We start from the raw sequence: 26205 nt of genomic DNA, 5'->3' as shown, positions 1-26205 counted from the left end.
CTGCAAGCATAGAACCATCAGCTCTGAAGACTGAGCTCTAAAAACAAAGTTTTCTGTAGTGCTGCATGAAAGATCAAAAAAGGGGAGCTAAATATTCCACCTTCTCAGGAGCATTGAATGATTCAATAAACATATGAATCAGTGTTATAGTTCACTTGTGACCTTTACTATCCACATTTGTTGTTGGAGCATGGTTGTATTGTTCTCTGTAGACAGACGGTGATTCAGAGCCAAAGAATGAGTCAGACATTGGTCCAGATGTGAACATTCTCTGTCGTATGGTCAGAAATGGAAATTGTTTGGTTTGCTTTCTTTCAAAAAGAAACAGGTTCTTCTTTTTTGCAAGAAAGGCATGCAGTCTGCCTGCCAAGCACATGTTGCTTGGGTGCTGATACTGTAGGATGAGGGAAGGTGAAATATGATCAGATAACCTGAGAAAGGGATATTGAAAGGGTAGTAGCTGCTTATTCAAAACTTGGTTTGTGGTGACCATCACTTGGCACCAGTTTTCCCTGAGGAGTGATGAATTATAGATTTGCACTGCCTGAGGAGATAGTAGTCTTTATGTAAAAAATGATCTGAAAGGAACAGGTTTGATTTTAGAGATTCAGGACTCTCAACTGCTACTCAGAAAGGAAATACAATTTGAGGAAAGCTGTAGCATAATGCATATTAAATAGGAAAACCTAGTTGATCTTAACCCAAGGAAGTTCAGCAAGAATAACCAGAATAAAACCACCAAAATTGTTCATGTAGACTGATTTTAAGAATAACTGAACTGAATTTGCTATTTAATTTACTCTGTTAATGTTTACAGTTAAACTTTATTTTAGATTGTTAGTAAAGTTTATTTTATGGACAATTTATTATACTTCTCTTTAGTTTTTAAATATAAATAATGGCTTGACAATGTCTCACAGATGGTTTATGAATAAATGCACTTTTTTATTATTGAATCAAAGATGAAAGTCTTTTTCTCCACATCATTTATCACCTGCTTTGGGTCTGTGAAATTTCTTTCAAGGATTTATGATTTCCTATATTAACTTATTCTTACAGTGCCTCTGGTGAGCTGGGTCAGGGTGTGAGAGAAAAACAGATCATGCCCAGATGGGTAATACTAGTAAACTACATTCCAAAATCATATTCTATAGCCATACTGTTTGCTTTTAAAAAATAGACAAAATAAGAGATTTTTGTGACTGATTTCTAACTGCATTTGTTCACACCTGAGCTCACACCTGAAGAAGGCTCCACGGCCGAAACGTTGTTTTTTCTTTCTTCCTTTTTTCAGCATGGAATAAACCTATTACTTGTTCCTGTATATAATGTATATTTAGTTTTCATTTAGAAAGAAAAAAATGTGTCAAATTTAAATAGTGGTACAAGCTGTCAATCAGATATACTGGGCCCTGTATTCAAAATATATACTGTAGGTGCATAAAATCTCCATAGTTTCTTATGGAGAATTAAGTGGCTGAATGAGAAATATGCGAAGAAAAGCCAGTAGAGTGGAAACATACAACTTACTGTCTGTAGCTGTGATGTGAAAAACATTGCATCCTATATACAGTACTTATAGAAAATATGTTAATAAGAAGAGCATATAATGAGTTTTTAACTCTAATTATAAGTTTTTAGATACATTTAAGTACATAATTTTTGGATACTGTTAAATATTTTGGTGTTACTTGGGTTCACTGACCATGATTTACTCTAGTGTTTTTGTGGCATTAGTACTAAATCACCTTCTCAGTGGGACTGTTGATTGGACACAGGTGATGGTTTACCGGGTAAGTGTCAAACCCAGTGAAAACCAAAAAAAGAATAACACAGAAAGGAGCCAAAACACATCTGAATGCTATTCCAATTCTAGCTGGAATACTTTGTCTTTAAAGAAATACAGCCTAGCTACCTCCAACTGGATTGTAGGATTGCAAGTAGAGCATTTGCCAAATTTACCAAAAGAACCGCACCACTGTGCATTCATATACTGGTGCAAAATCTCAGTTAGGCTTGCCAGCATTGAGCCAAGTCCTTCAGAGATAAATCAAGGTTAACCTGACATGTACTGTATAGTGTTACTGTATTACTCCAGCCACATTGTTCAGTAATAATTAATCCGTCTCTGGACCACCAGCTGGCACTACCAGTGAAGCTGGATGTAATCATTTGTTTCGGAGTAGTTAGACGATCCATATTTCTCTTCCCTCACATGTGAGAGAAAAATGTGCCTGTTCTCAGGAATACATGAGTTGTGCCCGGATTCCCCAACCGTGACAATCAGAATGATTCTCTTTAAGTCATATCCCACCTGCATATTCAAAGAACAGGTGTTTTTTACTAGTTCTATATATATATAAATGCTCATGATGAGCTGGATGATTTACCATAGCTGCACATGTATATAGTTTATTTTTCCTAATAGTTTGATGAAGCCAGAGATGTAAAAGAAATTTCTCATCACTGCCTTAGGTCAAGCCTACTTTTAGGGAAAATTACAAACTTGTGTTTGACTCAATAAAGTATTAAACCCAATTAATAAAGCATGACATGAAAATTCAGACTGCAAGATGCCAGTACCAGCTGCCACAGTCCCCTACAAAGATCCAGAGGAAAGAATACTTTATGCATTGTGAGCAGTAGCTTCATCACTGGTGGGAAGGTACTGTATGACTAATTTGGATGAGAGGCTTCAGGTCACCCTTCAGATACCTGTTCCTGTTATGTTCAATTCAATTCAATTTATTTTTATATAGCACCTTTCACAACAAGGTTGCCCCAAGGCGCTTAACAATGCAAGTAACCATACATTTTGTGAATACAGAACAGAAGACCAGAAGACAACGGAGGAGAGGAACCAAAAACTCCTCTTTAAGGAGAAAAAAAACCTGTAGGGGTCCAAGGTCAACTGGCTGACCAACCCCTTTGGGCATACTAACATTATATAATTTTAAAAAAGGAAATAAATGAATGAGGGTATTAATCCATCCATCCATCATGTCTTCTGTATGTCGGTACTCCATGCAGATCTCTGTAGACGAGCCAAATCCTCCTAAATGATAGCTATATCCACAATGTCCATGATATGAGGGTTTGTCTTCACATAATTGGAAGAGGATAGTGAGGACACAGAATACTATTTCTTCACTCATCTTACTGTTTAGTCGCTGTTGCTGAAGACAAGGTCTCCTTCTAAATTCTGAAATGAATTTACAAATTCTTTATTACATTGAATGGGGTCTTATATGTAAGTGGTCAACTGAGAAATATGTTTGTACTGTTAAAACTCCCTCAAGAGCAGTGAGAAATACTCTTAAGTAAACTTCAGGATGTGTAGGTTCTTACTCTATCCAGGCCAAGAAATGCTTCAAACAAATATATACTGTACATACTATAGGGAGTGTTACAACTGCTACTGTGTAGCTCAGTTTGTCCAGAAATGAATCTGGATGCGAATTTAAATGGATCACCTCAGTCAGTGGGCAGCACTGTGATGTGTCAGTTAATACTGCTGCTTAAGGTTAGATTCTGGCCTGAGGCGCTTGCTTAACCCAACGTGTCACGTTTCAGTGTTCCAATTTTTTCCCACCTCCCAAAGACAAGCATGGTAAGCCTGACTATTTAAGCTAATTTTCCTCTTTCCCACAAGAAAGACAGATGTTCTCCTCACCTCATTATCCCTGACCTTGTACTGAGTGGATTAGTTCATCTTCCCTACTCCCTGTACACAATGCATGAAACTCGACTGGACAGACATTTTAATCAGTAACATAACAAAAAGAAGAAGAAGAAAGATCAAAAACATTACAGCTGGTGCCAAGTCTCTTGATAATTAGGACAATATTTGTCAGATAAGCATTTTAGAATACAGTGTGAGAAGTGTCCTTTTGATTGTTCTTCCCTAGACCACCAGAGAATATTAATGCAACAAGTCACTCAATTTAGAGGTTTTCGCAATTTGAAGGTGAATTCAAGATCTGACTTCACTTCTGGAGTCCTTTTGCTAAATCTGATCCAACATCCACAGTACACTGTTCTTAGTGATCACACTAAAAGAGCTAAATGAGAAAAAAAAGATTTCCAAATAATTTTAAAATTATATTTACATTGCTGTACCATTTGATTTAGTTAAGTGCAGTATATTTTATGGTCTGTTGAAAGTAGAGTAAAAAAGAAACATACCCCCTGAGTCAGCAGCGCTAAATGTAAATGATCTGGGATCAAAAGAGCTTTAAGGTATTCAGTCGTATTCTTTTCCCCCTTCTTTATAACAGCTCAGTCTAACACCTGGGGCTAGCTTAATCTCTTTAGCTGCATCTCATTACCTTTGCTAACAAAGAGCACACTCCCTTCCACTCAGACTTTCACCCTTGTAACAGCAGGAGTGCAGGCAGATCCTTTTCAAAGCATTCCCATGATGTGCCACAAAAAGACGTAAACACACTTGAGCATTTCCAGGTCAGACCCAGGAGCAATTCTGTCAGCATCTTAAAGTTTCGGTGACCTGGAAAAAAGGAAACAGACAATGGAAAGTCTAATGAAAATAATGCTATTAATAGGGAAATGCTATTCGGTCAGTAAAAATAACGAGCTTTAATCAGCTCTGTTTTGGAGTTGAAAGGGGAATGGTCTGCTGAGGATATCCCCTGGCCCTGTAGCTTTTCAGCTTCCTCTGCTGAATTACTATTTGAAGCTTTCTAAGGGCTTTGGTTCACTCAAACATCAAAGTATCAAACCTTAATGGTACTAAAAAGTTACTAGGATTGCCTGAGGAAAACTGGAACACATAAATAACAAAATCTGTGACAATGGACATCATACACTGCTTGTGTTTAATAAATGCATTTTTATGTTAAAAAGGAATTTTTTTCGTTTTATTAATTTTAAGTCCCATGAGTCAAACATTTGACAGTTATCTACCCTTTCACGTACTTTCACATTTTTAGCTCTTAAATAATTTACTTCACATTAATATGGCAAGTTTTTTTATTATTTTATGTATTCCCCCTGTTTAAATGTCATGGTTCTCACTAGATGATTATATGATAATCAAAGACAAAAAGCTGCACAGAAAAAACCTTGAAACTACATCTGGCCTGTTGGATTAGTGTTAATGTCCTCAAAACTACACATTCATATCACATTTTAAATAAGACCTTGAGCATTGAAGTGAAAATGAATCATCTAGCTATTTTCAGTGATGTGATATCTTTATTTTCATGTAGTAGCAGAGTCCACATTATGTTGCTTTTGTGAGGAATGTAATCAGCTAGAGGTCCTTCAGAGTCCAATAAGAAATATGGCCATGACACCCCTATCTAATGACTGCACCTGGATTTTGTTTTCTGAGTCAGCGAACCTTTCTGCTTAATATACATCTGCTTGGTCTTTATAATAACATCTTATGTTGCAGTTTTTGGTACAAAATATACGTTTTTCTTTCAAAATGGCTTCGATTTCTCTTCACACAATTTATTTAATGTCATTATTCTGGGAACCAAATATGAATTGATCTTAGACAAAATTATGTCCCATTTTTCATTGATGAGAAAGTGTACAGGTTACTCAGTAAAATGTTAAATCTTCTTCTAGGTACTAATCGTACCAATCAAGTTCTCCAAATTTTGGTACATATTATATCTCCAATAGCTGCTGTCTGTAGATGATATGATCAATGTTATTTTAAATGAAATCCATTTCCCAACGAAACTATTCTAAACATAATGTTACTTGAATCCATCTCTGGTGTGGCTTCTCTTCACAATGTAAAAACCTTTAACTAAAGACTTCCTTGAAAAAGAAAAATCTTGATCCACCATTTTTTTTGGAGACTCTGCCCTGCCTCATTGATGTGTCAACTTTTATCCATAACTGTAAGTGCACATTTTTTAAAATACATCAAACTAGTTCATTCCAATATTTAATTAACTTTAGTAAACTGGCACTCTGAACATTTTGGAACTGGTTAAATGTAAATAAAATAATCAAAATATTGCTAATAACTATAAAATCGTGCTTGCAGTGCAAATTTACACTTTTTTCATTATTGCAGTGATTTTTCATGCATTTCTCTAAAGTCGAAAAAAATCACAAATAAATTGATTTTTTTTCCTTCTTTATTCATATCTAAGTTAATAAATAAGTGGAGAACCTGAACTTGGAGAAACCTGTCTCTATATGGAGGAATACAATATGACAGTATAGACCAATACCTCCTTTTAGAAATATGCAAGATGCATGATAAGTAAATACTCTCAGGATTCATTGTATATCGATCGTTGGCAGAAGTGGAATGACTTAAAAAGTGAAAATGTATGTAGACCTTGATGATTGTGAATCATACAAGTAACCAGGCCTTTGGCACATGCAATAGTTTCCTGTCCCATACATTTTCTAAATGGGTCTTCTATCTTACTTCAGGGTTTAAATGGAGATTATTTAACTTTCTTTGGCTTTCTAATAATAAACAGTTGTTGAATCTTGATTTAACATAGGCTACCTTTTTTCTTTTGGAATGAAGTGTTCAATTTTGTCCAGGCTGTTAAGATGTAGTTCAATATTCACTAGTAACATAACTGTTCCTTTCACTAAAATAAAACTTCACTAGTCCTATAAAAGGACCAATTGTGTGGGTGAGTGTACAGAGGCACACAAACACACACACTTCTTCAGAGTAGCAGTAAAACCCACACACCCTGCCCATTAGTTTGGGTTTTCTACAGTGAGGCTGTTCTTTCTGTACAAGGAGAGCTATACATCTCTAAGTATTTTTTCAGGGTTTTAATATATTCACAGAACAGTTTTAACATTGTTCTCTTCAATGGCAGAAAAATAAGTCTGACACATGAACAGTTGACACTCCTTTAGGTGGATGTGTTGTGTACTGTAGATATTTTTTTTTGCTTTCTGCATATTCCTTTCTTCACATCAGCATCGATATAAATGCAGATTCAAATATAAAAAAAACAACAGATAAAAAATGCAAACTATCTGTAAAGAGTTCAACTGCATTTATGTTACATAACAAGTAAAATCTAAGTAAACATAATGGAAACATTGTAGATACAGCATAAATTGCAGTATTGACAAATGACTGGAACATTGATATGCATTTGGAAATGCATTGAAGTACATTTCAAAATCTAGGGAAAACATTTAGAATATAGTCATGAGTTTAAATTCATTTCAGGCAGGGAAATACTGTATAAGAAATTATGTCTGAAGAGTCTTGCAATTTAAAGTAAGAATACTTTCATAATGTTTAAAATGCAATGCCTTTAAAACTAGTAACTGTAATTCCTTTTTTTGGGAATGAAGCTACTATCTCATTGTAGGTTTCTAGAGTTTTGTATATTACAGGTGACAGATTTCAAAACTAGTTATTTTAAGATGTTAAAGGTCAAAACAGTAAACATATAACCTAACTGGGAGGTATGTTTTTTGTGGACCATCTGGCATTTACTAACAAACAGCTACCCCAGTGTGACAGAAATGTACCAGAAAGAACCTTGGACCCACTACTGTTCATAAAGTATGTTTGAATTTTTTGTGTGTTTATGTTGCAGGGAACTTCAGCTTGTTAAGATGATGAGGCAGGGAGTTGTTTGACTCTTCATGTTAAGATGAATAGATTGTGATTCTTGGTGGACAATAAATATTTTTAAAAATGGAAAGATAGGGCTAGATAAACTAGATGGTTTACTAATATGTTAAACTGTTGTAAATATTATAGAGTGATGAACCTGACTGTTTTTCACTATTTACAATTGTACTTCAATGGATATATAGAAATGCAATTGAAATACAAAATATATCCTGCAATTAGATTGGTCACTGATATTCCAATATCAGTAGAATGTTTAGAACCACTTGACATAAACAAATTGTATTAATATCTCTTCTTCATATAAGCTGGAAATGTTCCCTTGTAAACCTATGTCACAATTCATTTAACATGTGGATGTGCTGTTCATTTTTTAGAGTTCACTTGCAGAGATATTAATGCACTAAATAAAAAATAGATTTCTGTGTTTCACTTCTTCACCTCAGCATTCTCTTAGAAAGAAGTCTCCTTCTGCTTTTGCCAAAAGAAGATTCTATTTAACATGTTATCACATTCACTTTTACAAAATTCACTCTTAATAGTTCTTACAGTAAGTCAACTCTGGTTTGATGTCCAGATTAGACACTGTAGTGCAGGCATAATTTACAGTACCTGAGCCTGGGTTATATTGTTAAGCAATCATGACTGGGATTCCCCAAGGAAAGTCTCACATTTGACTGTTGCATGAAGTTGCATGAATTTGAGTCAGCCAGCAGAGCCACAGTTTTCTCCATAATGGAGATTCATCTGTTCTGTTAAGTGCCTGCGAACATGACATTATATTATTGTGGTCTTTAGTCAAACTGAAGCACTAACCTTTTTTAATTGTTGCTGAGGCCTTACATTGTGAGAAAAGCATAAGACTCAACAAGTCCAAATTTAAGAGGATTCATTCACATAGATTTTTTTTCTCACCTGTGCTACAAATGCTGTGTAGGTGATCCTATTCGAGTGCAGGAGAAAGATCTGTGTACTGTACATAAAATCTAATGAAACATCTTTTTCTATTGCCAATACTCAGATATTTACACAGTGCACATCAATATCTGTAACAATACTGCAAAAAACCTGAACATAATTTTCTGCTCCATAAGATGCTGTATATAATTAAATTATATATTTACTAATTCATTTTTTCAGATTTTTCCAGAATATTTTAATTAGAGCATATTTTAAATGTCATACACAAATTCATCATTGAAATTTTACCCACACCAACTTCTATTGGTAAAATAATTAGGACAATAATTTTGTCCTGATCAACAAAAATGTTTTATTACAAGTAACAGAATGTTCCTGTTCAAGCTAACAAGGACAATAACTGTAACCTTGGTCATGTCATTTACCAAACCGCTTTATACCATACAGTGTCACGGGAAACCGGAGCCTACCCGGCAAGCAACTAGCGCAAGGCAGGGTACACCCTGGATGGGGTGCCAGTTCATTGCAGGGCAAGAGCAAGCCAATCATACATGGGGACAATATGGAGGTCACAGTAAAGGCTGGGGAGGGAAATTTGGCCCAAACACCAGGATAACTCCCTACTCTTAGTGAGAAATGCCCGGAGATCTTTGATGACCACTGAGAGTCAGAACCTCAGTGTAATGTCTCATCCGAAAGATGGAGCCCACTACAGTATATTGTCCGCACCACTATACTGGGGCATTAGGACCCACACAGACCGCAGGGTGGGCACCCTACCGTTGGTCCCAGTAACACCTCTTCTAGCAGCAACCATAGCTTCCCAGGAGTTCTCCAATCCAGGCACTGACCAGGCTCAACCCTGCTTAGCTTCTATGGGTAGCCAGTTGAGAGCTGCAGGATGATATGGCTGCTGTGTATCCTTGGTAATGTATGCTAATAGGAAAAGAGGAGCTACCCACATACCCTGTCAGTACACACAGTATGTCAAATAACATAGATGTCAACTTGAAAACCAAAGGAAAGAAATAATTTTGATGATTATAACTATCGGAGTACTATATTTGTTGGGTACCCATTTCAGAGTGCATAGAGCTAAAGTGGTTCAGACACTAAAGGCACTCACTTGAATCAGCACTACATTAGAAGTCAAGAAACAAATCTCCTAGGTAAAAGAGGCTCTTCAGGAGTGCAGCAAGCAACTATAGAATGTGCAGTAATCTGTGGAGCAAACTGAGGCTGGGGCTGGCCCAGTGGCAGGGTTGCTTGATGAGGGGAGAAAGGAGCCACACTGAACTCCAAGAGTGCCTATGGGCTCAGCACTCTGGCACCAAGCTGGCCAGTGAATATGCCATGGTGCCCTTTGAGAGCTTCACCCTGCAGAAAGTCTACCAATTAGAGACTGGACTCACACGGTACCAAGAGGAGAAGGCAAGGATAGGCAGAATTAACTGACTGAGAAAGAACAGGAGACCCTCAACTCCCCTTGGGTTGAATTTACAATGTTGTCATGTGTATGCACCCTCTGATTTTAGATGTTCTCTTGGAGCACAAGTTGAGCTTTATGATCCATATATTGCTAGTCAATCTTGGGTCATTTCAACAGATGACTATGGACAGGATTCCCTAAATGGTGGCATATAATTGCATGATGGTATTGTAATACTTTATGCGTTTCTTTATACACAGAACTCTCCTAAACACTCCATAATATACACTGCTGAACAGATCTTGCACTGGCACCAGTAATACTCAAATAATGTATCTCTCTCTCATTTCTCCCCAGCGACAGAAGACTGAAGAACTGATCTTCAAGTCATGTTCTAACACAGGAGCTGAACTCCCTATCACCACGGTTTGAAAAGCTTACACTTGTAAAACCTCTGCTGCCAAACAAAGGTGGATTACACTGGATTCATATTTTGGAGCCTGCTAGTTAACACTCAGATTAAAAAAAACAGGTGTTAAAGAGCTGTTCAACCATCTAGACAAGCCCCCAGACACTGGAAATTAATTTTAATTGTGCACGTTACAGTACATTATAGAATTTCTTTTCTTTCAATGGATGTATTTAATAGAGCAATTCTACTATAATCAATCGGACACTCTTGCAACACATGTAACTGTCCAACTGAAAAGTATTTTGACCATTATCAGATGAACCCAATGTTTAACCACATATGTACTGTAACAGGAAAAAAAACAAATTCAAAGCAAAAGCTTTCAGCACTTTATATAAAAGGAATGCCTCAAACTAGAAAGGCTGTGTGAGGATTTGGTTGTGATGTAGAGTTTTATTTCATTCAGTTGTACTAATTGACAGATGACAGAATCTAAAAAATGAACATCCATATACAAACATACTGTTTGTGGCAGATTATGTCAGATGCATTTTGTGTAAACAGTAACAATCAATTTCTTCATTACATCTTTTTCTAATGCTACATGCTTCTTATAATAAAATATATATTGATTAAATTTACATATGGGACTTTTCAGACAGAATACAGAACAGTTTCAAGAAAACAAAATGACTTGATATCTGACTAGATTGTTAAGAGACTAAAAACTGAAGAGATTCTTCATTGGAGTTGATGCTGATGGGTCCTTTGGGATATCTGTGGAACTATTTGATCTTAAAGACAGAATATTTGCTCCAGCATGTGCCTGAATCCCTGAATCAAGGGAATTGATTCAGTACATACCTGTATTTCAGATGCATTAAAGACACAGCAACATTTGACAGTCCTCTCTGATAGCGGAGCAAACAAAGTAAGCTTGGGTGTGTTGCTTGAAAAGCTGTGATATGCATAGTGCCACTATGTACCTAAAATTGAATGAATTAAGACAGACAGTATGTAAAGTATTGAATGTAAATTGACAAAACCAACAGGTAGCTGATGTAATTGTACTTCACTGTTAGCACCAAGGAAGATTAAAGAGATTCAAGCATTCAACTGGATCCAGGATAAACTGGTATTTTGAGCAACAGCTTCACAGTTCCAGACACCTGATGTAGCCTCTGGAAGTATGATGCTGCGGAGGGGGCTGCTTGCCTGGGTTTCTCGAGTGGTGCTCCTTCTAGTGCTGCTGTGCTGTTGCTTCTCCCTCATCTATGTGTTGGCTTGCAGTCCACGCGCAGATGAGAACCAGGTCACCCTGCCCAGGGCAAATGGACCCACGGGCAAGGAAGGTTACCAGGCTCTGCTGCAGGAGAGGGAAGAGCAGCACCGGCACTACATCAGCAGTCTGAAGAAACAAATCTCCCAGCTAAAAGAGGCTCTTCAGGAGCGTAGCGAGCAACTGAAGAATGTGCAGGGATCTTTGGAGCGAGCTGGGGCTGGCCCAGTGGCAGGGCTGCTTGATGGCATGGGAGAAAGGAGCCACACTGACCTCCAAGAGTTCCTAAGGACCCAGCTGAATCGAGCAGAGGTGCACTCTGGCACCAAGCTGGCCAGTGAATATGCCATGGTGCCTTTTGAGAGCTTCACCCTGCAGAAAGTCTACCAGCTAGAGACTGGACTCACACGGCACCCAGAGGAGAAGCCGATACGCAAGGACAAGCGGGACGAACTGACTGAGACCCTGGAGAAAGCACTGGAGGCCCTCAACACTCCTGAGGATGAGGACAAAACACAACGCCGACATTTGTATACAACCTCTGATTTCATTGAAGGTGAGTGAATGGAATTTTCACTTATACTCTTATTTTTATTCTGTAAGAGTTTGTGTGTCATTTCATAGAAAATACCCAATGGCCATAACAATGCAATACCATTTATATTTATGTCTTGAACTATATATTTAAGACATATGGGCAGCATTCTAGTGCATTGGTTAGCGTTGCTGCCTCACAGTGCTGGGGCCCTGGGTTCAATGGTGGACTCTCCTTGTTCATGTAGGTTTCCTCCAGGTACTCTGGTTTCTTTCCACAGTCCAAAAATGTACTAGTACATAAATTGGCCCTAGAAGTAAGTGTGTGCATGTCTGTGTCTGTGTTTGTGTCTGTTTGGACTGGCGTCTTGTCCAGGATGTTACCTGCCTTGCACCCATTGCCCATCAACCCTGAATTGCAAGAAGGGGTTCGAAATGGATGTTTTAGACTCAGATTTGAAGAATAAAGAAATACAGTAGAAAAACATTAAAGGAATTCACAAAGAATACCTTGGCAATGGTTGAGACTTACCTAATTGGAAAATATACTATACGCAGAATGTAGTGACTATCATGAATAAATATATAATAAATATGTTACAGATGTACACTTTGTATATCCCAGTATTCATTGTTTCTGTATCACTTTTTGATTTGTCAAAGGATCAGTAGTTTTGGAATTGAATTAACTTTAATTTTAATTTTTGTGGCCGTGAAGAAATATTTTGCAAGAAAAAGTGCAGTCTTTCACAATTTCTTTGGTCCCCATTAGAGTCTATATAAATCATACACTTAGTACAGAATTAAGATGTACTTTTGTACTTTATGTAACTCTCCATAAGCCTATTAAATATCTTTGCATTACTTTTACAGTTATTTTCTTCTGGGTATTTCTTTGTTGTTATTTTAATTTCTTAAGATAAAATGTTTACATGTTAACCGCTTGCTACTTAGTGTGTTCTACAGGAAGTGTGCAAAGGACTTGCTACAGTGGGTTTAATGACAAATAAATGAAATATAGTGTAACACTTCATTTGTTCAGCTTTTCAGTCTTCAGAAGCTGTTTCAAGCTGCATAGTATGTCTAATGATATAAAAGCAGTAGGAAATTAAATACTAAGAAAATGCAAATCAATACATTTAACTGTTTTGTGTCAATCTTAAAATTGCATGGTGATCCCTACATTTTGCATTTTCAGTTTCGAAGGGCTGAAGGTTGATTGCATTTCCAAAATTAAAGCCTATAGTTTCCAAGGTTAAGTGCCTTGTGAATCCTTCTTGCCCTACTTTTCAAACTATAATAATACCTGAAAAACAAGTAATGTATCTTTCCTGCAATATTGATCAGTAGTGAGGTAAGATCAATACCAAACCCATACATTTAGAAGGTTCATTAAACCAGCTAGAGCTAAACATCAAATGGAACTGGATTTAATTGTCATACTTTTGGATTTACAATGGCATTCCAGAAATTTGAATAGTTAATCACTGGATTAACGATCTTGGCTCAAAATCACATCTTCTATTACAGACTCATTTAAAGATCAGTAATAATGCATGCCTTCTGTTTATTTACATGCAACACACACTTTCTTTTGCTAATAGCTAATAATACTTTATTTTTAGCTAAAGGCTCCAAGCTCTGGATATTTTTTAATGAATGGAAACAAATTATGCAGAAGATGCTTTAGGTGGTACATGTACAGAAATCTAACTGCTGACCTTCTTTTCCCTCTAGGGGTGGGTATCTAATATTAAATAGTAATGAAACCCATTATTTTTCATGAATCTGGGGCTGTCACTTTCTCTTTTCTTATCCAATTCAAAATCATTAATTGATATTTCACCAGACACTCCACTATATTTAAATAAATGCTCACCAAAACCACTGTCTCTTTGCACAGTACAGTCCTATACAGAAACAACAGAAGTTAAATGTCAGGTGAATTAAATGCACAACATGAATTAAATAAGTTTACCGTACATGGACCCGGCATTGCTCAAGGAATTTAACAACACATCTGATGACACCCAGCCATAGCTGCAAACATAATAGAGTCTGAATCTGAATTGGTTTTCTCCTGCTCAGAGTGTTTATGCCAGCTGTGAGTCATGTAAGCTACACATCCTTTGAATAAATTTGTAAAGCATATAAAGAGTTGTCATAATGTATTTCATACCAAATATTAAATTTCCCTACACACATTTCTTTTCAGAAAAGCAACTGCAGATAGTTCAGGGCATATTTTAAAACCTAGTTCACAATGATCACACTTATACAGTACTTCTTGAGCGATCAGATTTTACTTTGTGGGTTTGGTGACACGAGAGAGGGGAGAGAGGTGACAGAGCACTGGTGAGTCCAGATTCATTCTCTCTGGAATGAAAGGGAGAAAACCTTTTTATGAGCACCATTTTTAACCAGCTAGGCCACCCATTTCCCTCTTAATAGACATACAAAAGTCCATAATTTCACTATGGAATTGAAAGATATCCCCAGATAGAAGAAAAATATTAAATACAATTTCTTAGATATGATCATACATACACCACACCCCCAGAGGACTCGTCATTCCACCTCACATTCCAGCATGGTTCCCAATTAGCCCTTTTACCCCAGCCTATTTAAAGCTGCTTCACACTCTTCCCTCTGCTCAGTATTAGGTTTTCCTGGTTAGAGTTTTGTTTTGGTACTTTGATTATTCTGGCTTTGACTCTTGGCTTCCTCACGGCTTACAGCTCCGCTTCTGATATTGTACTTTTGCACTGGTTTGTTTTCCTTCGGCTTTCGGACCTCGGACTGTTAAATCAACTACGCCTCTGGAGTTCGTCCTGATTTTTCTGCATAGGGTCCTCATTAATATTCTGTAACAGTACATAACATTGCTTAGGTCAGATTCTTGCTCTGCCTATCTGATGCTGATATATGCCTTTATGTACAGTAATCAGGATTAAACTACAGTACTTATTTAACATACTGTCCTGTATGTTTCTGGAGTATCTTCTGAGGTACTCAATGGGCTTAAATATACTAGAATTCTGCAGCTTGTTTGCTAACTAAAACTAACCTGCTTCAACATATACAGCAACTATCATCTTCTAAATTGCACTGATCCCATTGAAATGTAGACTATGAGGTTCTCTTGCACAGAATAATCTAGCTCTAGGTTATTTTAAGGATTTATGTCATGAGTATAGCCCAACTCTTAATCTGACAATTGCTGATTCAGGCCTTCTTACTCTTCTAAAGCCCAGGCTCCACACAATGGGCCTCAGAGTCTTTTTGTGTGCAGGACCGTGTCTATGGAACTCACTGCCCAATTCCATTTGATATTCTTTGGCTACTGACATTTTCAAAACTTTTCTCTAAATCTTTTAATGTGAAATTAAGTTTTCGACTCTTGGTTTCACAAAGCTGATATTCTGTACTTTTTTCCTTTCTTTCTTTTTGCTTCAGTTATCTATTGTATTGTATACAGTATGTGCTGTTGTACAGTACTTTGAGTTTCTTGAAAAACACCCTTATATAAAACTGTATTTTTATTAAAAATAAAAAAAATTAGTTTTAAATAAAACTCCATAGTCTTTATTTTTTAAAGACTTTATTAAGACTTTTTGTCAAATATGAACAGTCTGTGTGTGATGAGTCCACTATCTCTTCGCCACTCCCATGGATGTAGACAGGAGTAGGTCGGACCCTTTTCCTCCTGAAATCTATCACCAGCTCCTTCGTCTTTGCTACATTCAATATCAATACAAAAGTCATGACCCTGTGATAAAGATCATGGCCCTGTGGCCCTGTGGTACACTGATCATAAAGATCATGGCCCTGTGGTACACTGTGGTGCCCTGTGGTATCTTCAGTGTGCAAATATGTGCCTCTTTGTCTTTCTTTTTGAGAAATATACATACAAGCATTTGAAAATGTAGAATTACTGTATTTCAGTACCACATACAGTATTTTGTTATTTTCCTTTTGGATAAGATGAAAAATATTTCAGTCATTCATGGCAACAAGCTCTGAAGAAAACATTCAATTTAGAAAGCAATAAAAAAATTTGGAGGCGTTACAAAGTGAAATTGGGTCATTCTACACAGTCATATAGTCTTTCTTCTTCCATATACATTATTTATTTGTTACCTCAGTATCCTTTCAGAACCTCAGTATCCTTTCAAACCTCTAATCTTAAAAGAAAAGGAAAGAATTTGATTTTCCAACAAATTCAAATTCAAATATAGCTAAAAGGGAAAAACTGTGAATGTTTTTAATAAAAAAACACCATATGACAAAGTATTTAAAATCTACTGAAAGGAAATAAAATTATAATCAGTAAAACAATATACAGTTCTTCAGATTTTGGCTCATTTGATCAAACATAATTCCCCTGCCTCATCCTTAAAACTCTAGTTTTTACTGTTTCTTCTCCAAAAAGTTGAAATACTGTACTGTGAATTAACTGTTTCTGACATATTAGGAAATTGTCATCATCGATTACTATAGCCGTCAGCGCCAAAATCTTATTTCATAATACTCAAAAAATGACAGAACATAAATTCTGTGTTAAAAGCCAAGCTTCTTCAGTATTAAGGTTGTTGTGTTGTATTAAGAAGAGGCAGATTTTCAGAATAAAAGCAGCAGAAGAATCCAGTTTCCCCTGCTTAGTCTTTCATGCTAGGAAATCCTGTTGGTGAGACAATGCTGATCCTCTGCAGGAAATGAAAACAGCTGTTTTGGATTCTGACTATATTTGTCTTAATGACTTTATTTCCTAATGGAGATTCTGAGATACAGAGCAAGCTCCAGTGTTCAGCTCCTCGAAGAATGCTGAGCTCTTGCAAAGGAGGAAGAAAATTTATATTTATGTCTGCAAGGGTGGTATTTCAGATCTGATATGTGACCTCTTGATGGATTGCTGTGAGTTTCATTCACGTTATCCACTGTAAAAAACTAGTCTTTTGTTATGCGCTGCCAAGTAAGGAAATAATGAAGAATTTGAATAAAAATTCGAGCTCAGTAAGGACGTTTGACCTATTTATTCATTAGCACCCATTGCATCAAAATACAGGGATCATGTTTCCAATTATCCGAAAGTTCCTTACTGTATCCCTGGTAAGGGCTGAGGAAACCCAAAGTCTATCCTACAAGATCATGCAAGCCAGGACTACCTTAAACTGCCACACACAAATGCACAAGACAGAGACATCTGTTGTCCCAGCTAGCATGTCTTTGGAAGGAAACTGGAGTACCCAGAGAAAACCCACATGATCACAAGGAGAAAATGCAGACACAGAAGGTACTGCTGTCAAAAACCTTGATGTCACAGTGCTAAAGTGCTAATCGCAATGCCACTGTGCCTCTTCTTTGTTTAATATTTGGTCATTAATCCTCAACCTCTCTTTGTTCGATTTTGTGCTGAAAGCTAAGTGTCTTACTATCAGTAAAAGTGTCAAAATGTGCACAAGGGGCGTACATATTTTACAATTCACGTACTGTGACTGTTGGCTTGCAAGTATTGTTGAAAAATTACATATTTAAATTAGAACCACACAAAATCCTTCTTTATTTCTTATGAATTTTACTTTTGTTTCTCACTAAATACAAACATTGTTTTTCAATTTTTTTGTAGATTTTAATTCCAGATTCATATTAATATGATAATTCTATAGATATATAAAATATACATTAATGTTATCTTTTTTATTCATTATGATTAAATTAGTCTATTTGCTGTTTAATGAGAAATCAAACACCTTCATAGCAATTCAATTTCCAAGGAGGCAAATTAAGAATCAGATTACAAAAATTTTTAAGGTTCTCCATGATTAAATATATCATTTTGCATAGCTCCTTTGATAGTCTTGCATTTTGTATATTTTTCAGTTTTTATTCCACAGCTCTTAAGCCAATGCTGAAAGTGTCATAAATCTGGGTCCAAGTGGTAATGTTATCAAACAGATGTGCATTTGTAATAGAGCTCATATGGACAGTTATTAATCAACAGGAAATCAAATGTTTTACAATTGTTTAAAATAATATTTAAGTATAAACAGGTTTAAAAAATAAAGCATACACATTTCTGTATTACCCAAACCTATTGTGAAAATTTGCTTACTGTACATCCAACATTCCTGACAGGGATATACCGCACAGAGAAGGACAAGGGCACTCTGTATGAGCTGACTTTCAAGGGCAACCAGAACCATGAGTTCAGGAGGCTGGTGTTTTTCCGTCCATTCGGGCCTGTGATGAAGGTGAAGAACGAAAGGGTCGACACATCCAACATGCTGATCAACATTATAGTGCCTCTGGCTAAAAGGACTGACAAATTTCGGCAGTTCATGCAAAATTTCAGGTAGGAGTTTAATTTCTTGTTTTATTGTAAATACTTCTGTGATCCCAAAATTAACTTCACATGAATACAATTCTGATAACTTTGGGTTGTACACTTAGAGGCTTTTTTCTTAAAACAGAAATGATAAAAAATGATTACTATTCTATTGTTTGACTCGTTCCTTCATTATACAGAAACACAATTCTATGCAACTCTATATGATGGTCAAAATGGTAGCCATTTTTTAATAAGATGACAGTTACTCCTGACAGATCTGCATTTTTGTACAGATCTGTAAAAGCCTTTTGGCATTGTGGGGTGTGCAGAGAAGAACAAATTATGTTAATGTTAATTAGTGATTCAAATAATTCTTATTGACTGCTCATGTATAGTTTGCCTGCAGTTGCTGTGATCAAGTATTTAAAGATTTTGATTGATGGGAATTAAAAACTGCTAAATAGCAAGCCTGCTTAATTCCCAACCAAACCTATCTGTATTAATTGCAGTCAAAGTGGTTATAATGGTGGAAACATTATAAAAAGCTTTAATTATATGGCTGATGCTTATTACAAGCAAGAGAAACAAACTGTGTTTTTGTAGGACCTGGACTTCAACAACTTGTCTCATTGTAATGATCAACAAAATCTTTAAGGAAAACAGATTGAGCTGCACTGTGGAGCTATTCTGATATTTTCCACCAAACTAGCTGACCTCCCAAATTTAGACTTAAAGCCTTTTTTATTTTTAATATGAAATGGAGGTCCGATAAGACAGCTGTCCAGTCAGAAATGCCCAGTTTAAATGCTTGTACTGTTAATGTTAATGCCAAAATGTTAAATGTTAAATGTATGCATGTCCTTGCATGCTTTCCCTACACACTCCTTGGGTTTGTGGAGAACAGAGTAGAAATACAAGACAAAAGGCTTCAGCTGGAAAACACAAAATATGAGAAGGAGTGCGGGTGTGTGAAAAGAAACTAAAGTTAAGCATTTAGACAACAACTTTCAGGGGAAATATGGAAGTAATCTATAAATACTGTAATGGAGAATTAAGACTACTTGATCCCTGAGTTCTAGGGGGATATTTAAATAAAATAGTGAATAAAAGATCTCTTCAAGCTGCTAGGTCCCCACTTTACCTCTCTTGTATGATTAAACTGATCTTGCTGTTGTGCCCTTTGACAGGCTGAGTAGGAGTAGGATAAGTAGGAGTAGGAGTCTTGGGACTGAAAGATTCCTACACTCAAAAGACATTAGAAACCAAAATTATTCTTAAGCTTGGTGGAAACCATTACCCATTTTCATGTTTTGTTTTTTTGCTTCCATCCTTACTTTTTGTCTAATATTTATGTCTAGAATTTACTTTTCAATTGTAAAATTACTGTTTGGTGTCCAATTAACTATAATAATGATAATGTTTCTTTATTAACCCAATACAATTTCTTGCATTAGGAATTCATCTTTTCACATACCCCAGCTTTTCTCCATGAGACACAAAGAGCTTGGGGTCAGAGCACAGGGTCAGCCATTGTACAGTGTCCCTGCAGCAGTTGGGGTTAAGGGCCTTGCTCAGGGGCCCAACAGAGTAGGAATCCTCTGCCAGCTGCAGGATTTGAACCAGCAACCTTCCAGGCACAGGCACAAGCACAGATCCTTAGCCACAGAGCTACCGCTCCACCTAACTTCTGTTTGTTCTTCTGTAGCTCACAATTCAACACTGCTCACCTCACTAAAATTTCATAATAAAATGTATTGTTGTTATTATTATTATTGCCATTGATAATAATGCATACTGTATATGTATTACCCTTCATTGGGCACACTGAGATAGGACACTGCCTTGAGTTAAAAAGAACAAAAGCAGAAATCAAAGAATACAACATACCAGCGGAGTATATTTGTGACACAAATGGATTCAATGCAGACCACAGATGGTACAGGTATATACTGTACTATAACTTTATGTTGTAAATCAGTTACCAAGGCAACTCTTACCTGGAGACTTAGTGTCAGTGACAGGATCCAAGACTTGACAACGTGTTTCATAGAGTGACTTGCATACGTTGTTCAATAGTCTAATTGTGCATTACAGTAGTTGCTTATTGAATTCAAAACAATATCTCAGACAAAATCTTAAAAAATGTGACCTTATTGACTTTTGCATAACAATGATTTCCCTGCAAAGCGCTTACCAACGCAGGTTATATATATAAGATAAATACTGTATACTTGTTACAATTGTTGAAGTGACCATATTAAAAGCAGCATCAGCACATTCTTGTTCATTAGATATCAGAACCTCAATAAAGCTCAGTATTGTGATGAGTGTCCTCCAAGAAAAACAATACAGTAGATTATTGCTATACAGTGTATATGATGTTGGTGGGCCAGTTAAATAGCATAATACCGACTAGACCAGAATGTCAATAGCATTAAATGCATATGTTTACATAGTAAAATTTGAAACCATGTGTTAAACTGTGTTGTGGTAACTGTAGCTAATGGTTAACACTAGTGAATGACTGAAAAAACTCTTTGCCGTTGTGAATGTTAATGAAATGGGGAATAGTGATACATATTGTTGCATATGAAAAGTCTTGTGTTTTACAACAATTAGCCGATTACAAATACAATTAGTGAGTCAGAGTTCAAGTCACATGATAACCAGCAGGAGTTGAATAATTTGAAATTCAAGGTGTTGAAATTGCCTAAATGTGTTGATTAAAAATCTAAAATTTATTTTAATTAGTCCAAGAATATCAGAAGATCTGATTATGCCTGCTTGAGTAATGAAGATCACCTGGTTGCTACAGTACCTGCATGATTGGAAGCAATCTGTCTGTGTGAGAAGTTACCGGAGAATGAGATGTTCTGTTTCAGCAAGCAGTAGTACAGAGATATGGCTCTATAAGTGACAGACCATGTCCTGGAAGGCAGAGCAGTACCACTTCTGACAGAAATCAGCATGTGAAAACAAGATGATAAGCATTAGGTTGGCTCCTGTGTTCAAAAAGCAGAAGAACATCTTTGGTGCAGATCAGTGTCCTTCTTACTATTCAGTGATACACTAAGACAACAGTTTTTCCATTTGAGCAAGTAAATGTAGAAGTGTGAATTTTACAGCAGAACAATTGAGGACCACCCAGTGGCAGAAGTCTATGTTCTAGAAGCTCTCAAGATAAATACATCCACAAGGCCAATGCTACCTCACCAATTCTATCAAAAAAAAACAAGAGACTGTAAACAGAACTTTTCCGACAGTCATTTAAGACTCTTGGACTGGATACATAATGCCCATTTATAAGGAGGTTGAACTGAGTAAAAAAATCTGACTCCTTATATATTATAATATATTATATGATAATATAAGGTTAGGAAACAAATATTAGAACTACTGTAAATAAGAGAATTGTTTATATAAAAAAGATCCTAGGGAACAGTCTATACAGATTTAGAAAATATAGGTCTTGCCTAACCAATTTCTTAGAATGATTTAAATAAGCAACAACAGTAATAGACACACAAAGAGATAATCATATATTGTGGTGTATAAGTTCCTTTTGCTGAAGTTCCAAAGATTAATTCTTCAATAATAGGCATTAGAAATGCAGAGACTGTGTTTGTATTTGTTTAAAAATGGAAAACAGTACAGATAAGGGTGAATGCTCAGATTGGGATAGGAGTAATTAATAGAAGTTATTAACTGAAGTTGGGCAGCCAAATTGTACCTTTTTAAGACAGTACCACATAGTGAGCTACAGCGTACTGTACATAAAATATACAGTAACTGAGAAACCATGTTTAGTGACTCAGTGAATAACATATCCCTAGTGCAAATACAATATAAACAACATTCTCATTTTTAACTCTAAAGAAGAGGCTATGTTTAGTACATTGGAGTCAGGAGAGTGCAATAACAGTAGAAAGGGGATGGGAGCTGTATATGTAACATTAAGGAATGTTTGAAAGAAAAAGAATAATTACAAAATGATTATTATTATAAAACATTTATAAATTAGTCTTATCAGAACGTGTTATCATCATCTGTTTTCCCAAGTTAAACATTTCACTTTGTCTGAATTTTTGTGTATGACCTTTGTTAAAAGAAACTCAACAGTCAAAAGATTTTGTATGTAAATCATTTTTATTGTCATAAAACATAAGGATGTATTGTTCTAAAAAGTCTTCATCTCCCTCTTGAAAAGCTACAAAGGGATCTACTGTATATAAAATGTATTATCAATGAGACCTTTCCTGAAGTTGGGTTTTATGTTAAGGAATTTCTTTTTGTTAATAATTGTAATGCACCTACTGTACAACGATTTACAGTAGAGCCCTCAGATTGATTGAAAATGAGTGAAAGAATAGTTCTCATCAGTGTGTGAAATTCTTCAGCTGCCCCTCAGAATGTGTTTTGTCTTAAGGCGGGGAATTTCACAGAGAAGCTGAAACCCACCTAAACAATTTTAAGAGAGATCTTCAGGAGGTTTTGCATTTATCCCAACTTCCTCGGTGAACAGAGCATTTGTACGTCTTTCCTGTGTACTTGAAAGTATACTTTTTCTATGGCCTTACATTTCTTGGGCCATAGCTTCATTTCAATTTATAATTTTATAAAAAAAAACATCAATTAATCAACAAAAATATTTTGAAATTGCTTCTTAATTCTATATTAGAATTCATTTTTATGTGCTACATACAATGTGCAATAACTTTAAATGTAGAGAACTGACTCTATAGCAAACCAAATAATTGCAATAATGGGTCAATTTACAAAAGGAACTCAAAGGAATCAAGTAAATTTTTATATCCTTATTTATCTCATTTACATTTGTTTTATTTCTGATAACCAGTTTATCTTCAGCTTCTATAGTGCAGTGTCACATGATTAAGCGAAGGTGATTCCTGGATATATTTTCCTCATTGAGTTTCTTGTGCTTAATGAAAAGTGCTAGGGAGGCTCATTAAATAAAAGCATCTGTTTGACTGCAGAGTGATTCCTACAGCTTGCAGGTCTCTGCTTCAATCCAGCCTATAACATTAAGCTTCTCTGTCTGTACCCTACCACATACACATTTATTCCCAGAGAAATTAATGTTCGCAACATGTTGCATAATGTTTTTTCACGTTTTGAATAATGTATGGCACTGTTTTTATAGGAATATATAAGCTTATTTTCATCCATTTTGCTTTCATACATGCATATTTGCATAAATGCCTTGGTTGTTACTCATTGTTTGAACCTAGCTAAGGTATTTTGAAGTTCTGCTTGCATATCACTGTACAGGTGGTATCACAGGACACTTTGGAAGGGGTTCTTATGATCCACATTTAATTTGAATATAAAATTGGAAAAAATACGATTCTGAGTAAAAAACCTTAGTGTTGAATAAAGCTAAACTGTCTGATGGACAGTCATAGGTACATCCTTGCCTGAGGATAATAGATCTCAATTCAATTGAAGTGAATACTGCATTTTAATGACTGAAAAATGTTGAACATACTCCAAAACATTTGTAAAGAGTGAAATGTGCTGTTTTGTAATTATACTTTTTAAGCTACAGCAGTTCATCCTGCTGTGACAACTCTGCAAAGCTCCCTATAACCTTCCCCTGACTGCTGTTCGATAATAGCAGACATCTCTGATCCTTCAACAATTTTACTTCCGCTGGGTTCTACCAGGAACTTAGCCTTTATAATTGAAAAACATTTACTCTCAGTGTGAAATCATCCCAGACATAGTAGGAACATTGTGCTAAGCAGAAAAACACAGTTTACTAAGCAAGCATAACAGAATTATATATGATTCACATCTTTAATAAGATTGCCGTGATGTTTTAAAAACTGACTTCAAATCCAGAATGATGAAATCTATATCCATAGTTTTCTTCAAACCATCTTCAGAACACAGAGGTTAAATATTGGTGCTTTCTCTTTGTGTTTTACTGTGGAGGTCTGTGGGAAGTGTGTATACAATGAAAAAAGATGCCAGTGACATTGTTACAGTTTTGCGATTCAAATTGTATTCTGCACCACACATCACAAATATAAAATCAAACTGTTTTGCAGCTCTATACTAGCGCGTTACCATGATCTTCAACATTATTTGAGATGATTCTCTAAGTGTTTTTCCTAAAGGATGACATTGTAAAATCAATTAGAAGGAATCACTAACTGCCGATCGATGCATCTCAGAAGGGTTGTGATTTTTTAAGTAGAACTTCTGTAGAAGAGCAGCCTTTTCAGAGGTCATTAGCCAGTGGCTTTGTGGAGAGGTAAAAAAAAGATTTGATTAGTAAACACTTCTGCAGGTTTCCTAAAACAAAACAAAAACAAAAATACAAAATTTCAAATGTAGTCTTCATTGCTTTTAGCCTGGGCTGTGTCATTAGTGAGCTGTGACTGGGATTCAACAAGCAGCAGTGCACATCGGGCGGAGCAAAAAAAAGGAAAAAATGTATACATTATGCGTAAAACAATAAGGCTTAGGCCAGGCCTGCTTTAAAACCAAACAAGCTGGATGAGCAGACTGACTGCCTCTCATTTGCAGTCTTTCTTTTGTTTTTATGCAAGTTCTTATGAAAAGAGGACAAAACAGATACAGGACCTACACACTATTAAATGACAATAATCTGGACATTACAATGCATGGCAAATGGTGAGTACTCATTGCATTTACAGCATGTATATTATTCTATTTACTAATTAGTTGGCAGGCAACTCACATGAAAATTAGAATCAGTAGGAAAATAGCACAGGGTAATAAGGATGATGTTGATTCGCAACAGTTGATGGCTTTTGACACAAAAGCCTAAATTAAGTATACAGAGTTTTCAAGAAGTTTGGAAAAAATTACATTGTTTGGATTTTAAAGCCTTGTCACTTACAGTATATTACGTCTTTATTACACAAAGTTTGAAATTCATTATTAGAAGTTATAGCTGTTAATCGTCATAAGCAACTATATTATCCACTTTTGTCTTAGCTGTGACAACTGGAGTAAAATAAAAATATCAGTACTCTAGAGTTTTTTGACACTTCACCAATCACAATACTGTATGCATATACTATAAACTAAATAGCAAACAATAAAATCAGTTTAGGAACTCAACAAAGTTTTACATGTACAGTAAATGCAGGTTGTTGTATCTCCATCCTGAAGTCTTCCTGTAACTATTTTCCTGTGTTATCAATTTCTTAGAAATAGAGGCGATTATTTTTTGGATGTCTGCCAAATAATTTTGCTGCCCCTCATATCTCCCCATCTTCTTGACTGGTCCCTTCTCAGAGGTTTTCAAAAGAAAACCCCCTGGTATGGGGTAATGTCCCCTTGTAAGGCACTGTTCACACCCATATTGTGCTACAGGGAGCATTTCAAGAGCTGGGGTACAACTTTGGTACATCCTATCGTTGTTAACATTGCACATATGCAGTGATATAAAACTGATCGGAAGCACAAACAGACGAATCAAGAATGCGTCTACTGCAAAAAAGCAGTGAAAAATGGTTAAAGAAAATAATATCAACATCAAGGCAACATCAGTGAAACATACTATGGGACTATAATGAGTTGAAAAAAGTAGTTCTATTAGTAAGGGCTAAAAGCAGCTCTAAATCCAGAATGTAACTTAATTTCACGAGGAATGACAAACACACAAGATGAAAGCGTCATGGAGCGAAATTGTGGCTTAAAC

The 26205-nt window shown here is 36.0% G+C and overlaps 1 protein-coding gene across 1 annotated transcript in view; it reads left to right on the top strand.

Moving 5' to 3' along the window:
- csgalnact1a (chondroitin sulfate N-acetylgalactosaminyltransferase 1a) overlaps positions 1 to 26205 on the top strand; it is a 55571-nt gene that overhangs the window by 5850 nt on the left and 23516 nt on the right. The window contains exons 2-3 of the mRNA XM_088910748.1: positions 10314 to 12203; positions 18317 to 18533. Coding sequence (XP_088766874.1) covers positions 11558 to 12203; positions 18317 to 18533 — 863 coding nt within the window. The 5' untranslated portion in view covers positions 10314 to 11557. The remainder of the gene's footprint in view (positions 1 to 10313; positions 12204 to 18316; positions 18534 to 26205) is intronic.

This window comes from Atractosteus spatula, chromosome 3 (genome assembly GCF_055471065.1).
Source record: "Atractosteus spatula isolate fAtrSpa1 chromosome 3, fAtrSpa1.hap1, whole genome shotgun sequence".
Lineage (NCBI taxonomy): Eukaryota > Metazoa > Chordata > Actinopteri > Semionotiformes > Lepisosteidae > Atractosteus > Atractosteus spatula.
The sequence above is the reverse complement of the archived record's forward strand: the minus strand, read 5'-3'. Positions and strand labels throughout refer to the sequence as shown.